Source organism: Sinocyclocheilus rhinocerous, unplaced genomic scaffold, assembly GCF_001515625.1.
Source record: "Sinocyclocheilus rhinocerous isolate Xijiao unplaced genomic scaffold, SAMN03320098_v1.1 scaffold809, whole genome shotgun sequence".
NCBI classification, from domain to species: Eukaryota; Metazoa; Chordata; class Actinopteri; order Cypriniformes; family Cyprinidae; genus Sinocyclocheilus; species Sinocyclocheilus rhinocerous.
The window spans coordinates 958,024-965,923 of NW_015652299.1; the positions used below are offsets into that span (position 1 = coordinate 958,024).

A 7,900-nucleotide genomic window follows, 5' to 3' on the forward strand; every position below is an offset into this window, starting at 1 on the left:
TACCATGCACTGGTAATTATCCCTCAGTTTTCCATAATTTATTCAATCAATTTGTTCCTATGTATAGATATAGATATTTCTATATAGGTAAATAGTTAGATATAATTTTTTTTTTCTAGATATTAAAAATGACTTCATATGTATTATGTTATTATATATTAAGACATATATTGCATTTAATATATATATATATATATATATATATATATATATGAAATATATATATTAATTTTTTTTATTTCTCAGTTAAAATTGTATCTATGAAATATATTTCAAATGCAATGAGGGATATTTTTAATGTACAATGACGGCATCGCTTTTTGGAGAAAGAACAGCGACCTAAACGAGCATCTCCATTCAGAGAAAAAAGATAACCAAAATTTTGCGGATTTCTGAAAAATAATTTGTCTTTCTATGCGCGATCATGCCGTTTAAAGTGGAGCTGGTGGGGTTGGTGGTCTTAAAATGATGCACCAGCGCCCTCTGCTGGAGACCGACAACATTATTAGTGTAGTTTATTACTAGAACCTGGAATAATGAAGGGTTGCGGATGGGTTGGTCTCGAATGTGAATACTTGTAATAATCTATCGATGCAATATCATGAGAATTATTGAGTTACATACTGCTCCGATCGATTATGGCATGGCTGAAGGAAGGAAGATGTCTCTATTGACTGGAGGACATGCGCAGTTGAAAAGAGACAAAGAGGAAGGAGTGGGTGGTGGTGGCAGATGAAAATCTATTCACTGCTATATTTCTGTCACGCCAGGCAGCGATGATTTTAAAGCACCAGATCGTGAAGGTCCAAGCCACACCCTGACTGTAAGCAACATTCAAGCACAACTTCAAATGCGACCAATCAATGGAGGTAAACAAGAGGGAAGACCACGCCTCTTATACATACTTCATAAAAATGCCTTTATGTGAGGGGTCAAATGGTTAATTTTAGCCTTTATTACAAAGAAGCCAATCCTCCGCTGTAATACTTGCGGTCGCACCACCCCTTATTTGTGATGTTTAACAAAGAGGGCCAATCACAGGCCCCAGTGTTTCATCAAAACAGACTCCTTTGTCATAAAAACATCCGGACCCAAGGTGAAGCTGTACAGACAACCGCCTGTTTGTTATTGTGGAGAGAGTCCATCCTCGCAACTTAGTGCCATCTCACTGTTGTGGGAAAATGTTCTTCTTGGGGAGGATGATTACTCATTTTATGTAATTAGCTAGATCATAAATTGTCTAATATATATATATACATATATATATATACACACACACACACACACACACAAAACATTTAATAGTAGAAAACTGAACTTTACTGTAGTAAACATTATTTGACAAAAAAGCAGACTTTTTGTGTTCTTTTAAATCCCACCAATTACATTTTTTCTTTCTTACCATAACTCGAGCAGATACCTAAATGTGATTTATTTTTAAATTAAAATAATATGCGTACACAACTACAAACTTCAGATTTTTCAACTTTTGGGAGATTTTCGTCAGTCATACAACAGCTTGTTTATATATATATATATATATATATATATAATGCAATTAAATTATAGGAAATCTAGTGTTACAGTCTAGCTTATGTATACATTTATCAAAATATGAATGTCTAGGTAATGTGTTATCTTGTCTATATTGTTGTTCATATCATGGTTAAACTATTGTCATTGAACGTTGTATCTTGTCTTATGTTTACAACCGCGAAACCAGAGAATGTTATTCAATTGAATGAAGCACAATATTTCCCTACTTTTACAGTGAAACCGATACACAGATAATGCATAATATCGTGTCGATGTAAAAGGACAAATGCGTATTGCCGCAGTAACAATAATAACAACAACTACAGTGTGGTGTTATCTATTAATCAGGCGATCGCGTCGGGCCTCTGTTTCCTGCTTGTGAGCGCTATGCTTGGGTCCTGACGCGGAGCCCGTGCAGGGCCGTACTGGAGACCCCGCGCCGCCTGCACCTCTATCGTCTCGGGTGAGTTTGATACAATGTAGCGATTTCTCTATAATTCTCAATAACTATTGCAATGCTGCAACATTCGCATGCAGACCTCACCTCTTCCTGCTTCATATAGCCGGCCCGCTGCATAGGTCGGTGAATAGGGTGATTTTACAGCGAATTCCCAAGCATACCCCCTGATCCAAGAGTATTCCAACATAAACTCATATTTAGCAGGGATAAAGATAGGCTACGCAATTGCGTCTATTGGAGCCAGAACACCAAATATTCACCAATTATGTGCATTGGCTCCAGTGAATGCGCTCTTACGGCATAAATACTACGTGTTTACAGTCAGTGATTGTCATATTCGTTCGTATTGCGTCTGTAAACGCACATATTACAGCTAGGAAGCTAGCTAGCCACAGCTAACTGAATCTTCTGCAGAACGAGCGTCAAAAAGGCGAATTAAAGGCGTGTTGTGCGGTTAAACTTGCAAAATGGTTGCAGATAAAAGCATGTGCACTAGAGGGAATGTCGAGCGAGTTATTACAGCTTTACAAATGCGAAAAATAACCGCCGTGTCCTGCAGGTCCAGAGTGTCCATTCACGTCTCCGGTGCTCTTCTGATGCGAGATGCTCTCAAAATGCCCGAAAACAAGTCTCTGACAGAAGAAGGTCTCGCAGATGTTTGTTAATGATGGTCTGTGTGCTCTTCGCAGAGACTGTTTAACCCCTAACAAACATTAGTGGCGTCCCCGCCTACCTCATCCTCATTTTGTGGTTTTGATTTGTTTAGATCGAGACTGTGACCAGGAACAGCACAGCGACTCGCCAAAGTCGTGAAAATTGTTGCGCGTGAGTCTGTAAATCGTGATATTTGACTCTCGGTGGTGTTTTTCTGTCTGTGAGACAGTGTGAGGTGATGCGCGCGCTTTTCCCTCGACTTGTCTCGCGCTTACAGACAGTGCACGAAAGTTCAGCTGCTGTGCTTTCAAAGGATATGAAAACGTTCACTCGTTTTATATTGTTATCAATATACAAAGTATCGGAATGCTTTATATTTCAATATACGTTTGTATTGAACCTAAATCGATCCGTGTAGTGTTTCAGTGATCGAATTTATTTCACCAGAACAACTTAATGCTGGGTTAATATTAATTTCATGATTCAACATTCTTGGATATATGGATGGATAATACCAAAAGCTTGTTGACTTGTTTGTATGTTATATTTATTTTATTTATTATTTTTTTTTTATATATAAATGTATTTTCTTTTCTTTTTTTGACACATGACACTCACCAACGAAAGGTTTACCATGTCTTGCATTTTTACGTTGCAGTCTGCCTTTAATATTTGCATTTTTTTGTCAACAGTGATTTATTTTCTTTAGATTGAAATTGATAGTATTTGAAACAGTGTAATTCTTGAAAAGCTTTTCATGAATTTGTGTTAATTGTTCTGCTTTGTTTTCATTAGTCTGCATGGTCCCATTCAAATATCAAATTGACTCTGTGAATTAAATGACCTACATCTCACTACTGAGGAAGTATTTGCCTTTGAGTTCTCTGTAATGTTTAGCCGATTTGTAAAAAAAAAAGGACATAATGTTCACAGGGCTAATGTTTGTGCTTTTTTTTTTTTTTAAACAGTTGACATGGATGATGAAGATGGCAGGTGCTTGCTAGATGTAATTTGGTAAGTTCACTCTGTTGCACCAAAAATGACAGATAACTTTCACATAACTTCAAGTTTGAATGTTGGTTGTACGTAAACCCAGCTGAATAACATCTTTCTTGTTGTACAGTGACCCACAGGCACTCAATGATTTTCTTCATGGATCAGAAACACAAGTGAGTACTGAAAGTGGGAAGGAAAAAAATCTGATTTTTGCAAGCTTCACTGGTGGGCAAGGCAGAAATCCCACTCTGAAAATGTAACCCAGATACATCACAGAAAAATACAGCACGCTCACCCAACAAGAATTCCCTGAACCTCCTAATCCTCTCCGGGTTATTTTTACATTTCTGCCCCTAAACCGGTTGTCCAGCTTAATTGACCTTTTCTTTAGAACATAATTGCCCCTCTTAATTTCAGTCCTGATTTTTTTCCCCTCTTCGGTTAATTCACGTATATGACACACTAATCTAATTTTCCTGTCTTTTGACTCCTGTTTTCTTTCCTGTTTGCTTGGCCTTTTAACTTGGTTATGCCTGCATTTTGTTCTGGTTAATTGGTGCACTGTCCTCACTTTGCTCTTCCCTTGCTTTTCCTTCTTTGTCTGCCTATTTGCCCCTTATGCATCTGCTCCCTGTCGCTTTCACACGCCTGTCTGTGTGCTGTGGTGATTTCTGCCTGCCCTATCCTGGGTATGTCTGTCTGTAGCTGGACACTGATGACCTTTTGGATGGCTCAAGTGACCCGTCCAGCTCGTTCTTCTCCAGCACTGGGGTGAGTAATATCCCCCATCTGTGCCGTCCTCCTTTCTCCATCCTTTTTTGTAGTACATGTTCCTCAGCCCCACCATCCAAATCAGATGCATTGCGCAGCAGATCTGAAGCTACAGCAGTCAGTCTGAGGCCTACCACCATCCCAGATTCATACCTGCCATTTAATTCCTTCTTCATTCTGAAAGTGTGGCTAACATTGGCCTCTCTGTCTCTTCCAGGGCCACGTTCCTGAGGTCCAGCCACAGGCTCAGCTGTCAACAAATGAGCCAGGCCTTCCAAGAGTCAGCGTTGATTTGGACTTCCTGGAAGATGACATCTTGGGGGGATCGCCGGGAGGAGACAACGGAAGCAATGGTGTTGGGACAAATCATGAGCCTTGTGACATTTTGCAGCAGAGCCTGGCAGAGGCTAACATCACAGAACAGAGCCTTCAAGAGGCAGATGCTGAGCTTGACCTCAGTCAATTTGGGCTAACTGGCCTTACGCAGGTGGTCCAACCCCTGCCTGATGCTGGCCTGTCTGGGGTGGGCATTGGAGGTGCAACTCAGATTTTTCCAAACCAAGGCACCTCTACTGCACCCTCTAATGCCACCCAAGACATGCTCAGCTCAGTCCTGGCACATCCAGGCCTGCAGCTACAACCCCAGGTCATGAACAAAGCTATCAGCGTCCAGCCATTCGTACAGCAAGTCGGGCTTGGAAATGTAACCCTTCAACCTATTTCGAGCCTTCAGGCCTTACCGAATGGCAGTCAGTCTGGACCATTGGGCATTGGACAAATTCAAGTTGTGGGCCAACCCACTGTAATGACTATAAATCCATCTGGGCAGCAGATCTTGGCGAAAACCATGGGTGGCTACCAACTGCATCAACCTGGGCCTGAGGCAGCAAGCGCTGGAACGCAGGGTGGGCTTGGAGGCTCGGTTTTGAGTTCAGGAGGTGGACTTTTAATTCAAGGGGGCAAGGCCACTCTAGGGTCCCCTGCCTTAAATGGGCCGGCTGTCTGCTTAAGCAACACAAATACCAACAACAGCTCAACTACAATGGCCACTGCTGGTGGCATTGTGGGTTTTGGTAATGCCTCTTTGGGTGCAGGAATTGGATCTCAAACCCAGCCTCAAGGCCAAATTATGCAGAACGTCATCATCCAGCGAACGCCAACGCCAATACAGCCCAAACCTCCGCAAGGGGGTGCCATCCAACCCAAAGTCTTCAAGCAACAGCAACAGCTTCCTGCTCCACATGCCTTGCCAAATGATACTAATAAGGCTCTGGGAGTGCAGCAAATCCCAGTATCAGCTGGTCAGAATGTAACGTTCCTCGGGAAGCCTGGCTCAAACGTAGTCTTGAGCACACAGGCCACGTCGCAGGGAACACAGTTTTCTCAAGCGCTTTTTAAGCAACAAGGCCCCCAAACGTCTGGCAAACCGCTCAGTGTTCACTTGTTAAACCAGCAGGGCAGCATTGTCATTCCCTCGCAAACTGTCCTGCAGAGCCAAAACCACCAGTTCCTGTTACCGGGGCTTCAGGCAGGAGGTCAGATCCTGACTCAGCATCCCGGGGGTCACATCATTACCAGTCAGGGGCCTGGAGGGCAGATAATCGCTAATCAGATCTTGACAGCCAATCAGAACATCAACCTGGGTCAGATGTTGGCCTCACAAGGTCACCCTGGTGCCGCCCATATTCTCTCTGGACGCATCCAGCTCCAGCCTGGTCAGATGGGTCAGCCCACACTGTTCCAAATGCCGGTGTCCTTGGCGCAAACGCAGACACAAGCCCATCCGGTAACGGGCCACGTACAAACGGTCATCCAGGGCATGCCGATACAGAATTCCCTGTCTGTGGAGAGTCTTAACCCAGCAGTCAGTTTACAGACGTTGCAGCAATCTGGAGGCATCCCTAATAACAGTAACAGTGGATCGACGGCCATGGCACCGTGCCAGCCAGGAGAGGGTATCACGGTATTGGGTGGTTCTACGGACCCTGCTGCTCAATCAGCACAGACCCAACTGCAACCCTCAATTCTCACGGTTCAGACGACTCCACCGGTTTCAGTAGCAGCTTCGGTTCCTTCCTCTTCATCTCCATCCCCAACTATGGTCACATCCACATCCTCAATGGTGGGTTTGGGTCCTCAGGCCCAGCACAGCCCAGGAAAGGTGTTGTTCACATCACCTGGTTCCAGCATGATCCTTAGTCAGGAGTCTCTTCAAATGTTCCTGCAGCAGGTCAGTGTGCTCTCTTTAAACCTTTTCTGTTGTTTGCAAACTGTGTGTCTTTGCTAATAAGCTAACATAACAACATTTGATCCCCAAGCTGACCTCTGACCAGTTTGGATGATTGTTTTACCTCTCCCATTCCTGAACTGATAAATGTACCCATGTTAGGACCAACAGCAGCAAGCAGGAAAAGACCCACCTGCCGCTGTGGGTGTACCTGCATCTGTTATCGTCAGCAGCAGCAGTTCTGGTCCCGCCCCTTCAGGCCATGACAACTTGTTAGCTGAGACTCGGCAGAGGCAGAGTCCCAGCCCCTCTCTTGGCCCCGCCCACATGGCAACAGTGGTTAACAAGGTAGATGAGCTCATGCTCCGCGCTAAGCCCCACCCACTTGTTGCTGCCACTGCTGCGTATTGGACCACTGTCTCCCAGCAGAAGTCCCTTTCTTTCTCTGTCCCCTTGTCTTTCTACTGTCATTGCTCAGGCTTGGATTCCTTTTTATTGCTCTTTCACTCATTCTCACTCTTGTTTTTGCCTGTGATTTCATCAGGTCTTTCTTTCTGCAATCTGCACTGTTATCAATTTCTTTCATTGATACTATAATTATAGTGTAATGGGTTTATTTTGTCCATTAATCAGTACTATTATTGCATGCTATACCTTGCCCTCAATATTCATTTCTTTCCGGCTGTTATTTGCATGATCATTTTTGAGTAGGAAGCTTCCACTAACTGGGATATGGGTTTTTGCAAATAACAGTGCAGTGCCGTTGTTACTCTTCAAATGGTGTCACTTGCAATAATGAAACTCTAGGGACTTTATTTTTCGTTTGTGTGTTTGCATCATCTTCATGCATCTTCCCATGGGCATGTCATGATGGAGCAATGGCTCTTCCTATTAGTTTCCCTGCTGTAAATCTTTGCCGCTCACTCTGTCCATTCATATTAACATCGTCTACTCACTACTTCTGCTACCCTCACGTTCGGTAACTGCTGTTTTTATCCTCGATCAGTCCCCCCTCCCACCACCACCCAGCCTCCCCAAGAGAAATGAAATTAATTCCTTTCAAGATCACTTTCAAAGATTTGATCTTGATCACTTGCTCGCTGCCCTGAATTACCTTTGCCCTCTACCAGCAAATCTGTTTTAGATTTTTACTATTTTTATTTCTTGTCTGTTCTCTGTGAATCAATTTTTGTCGTTCTTTGCAAAAATTGTCCTTATGTCAGTTGTCTTAACACCCCCCACCCACAAAAAACTCT

General features: G+C 43.2%; 1 protein-coding gene across 5 annotated transcripts in view; it reads left to right on the plus strand.

Annotated features, from left to right (window-relative positions):
- Positions 1-1,908: 1,908 nt before the first annotated feature.
- The window catches only part of LOC107714538 (glioma tumor suppressor candidate region gene 1 protein-like), a 15,973-nt gene continuing 9,981 nt past the window's right edge, over positions 1,909-7,900 (plus strand). For 2 of the 5 annotated variants that reach the window (XM_016520401.1, XM_016520403.1), the window contains exons 1-6: positions 1,909-1,999; positions 3,619-3,664; positions 3,774-3,819; positions 4,352-4,417; positions 4,635-6,647; positions 6,807-6,992. In XM_016520401.1, the coding sequence (XP_016375887.1) occupies positions 3,624-3,664; positions 3,774-3,819; positions 4,352-4,417; positions 4,635-6,647; positions 6,807-6,992 (2,352 nt within the window). In that variant the 5' untranslated portion in view covers positions 1,909-1,999; positions 3,619-3,623. The other 3 variants (XM_016520402.1, XM_016520405.1, XM_016520404.1) reach the window with 3 other exon arrangements.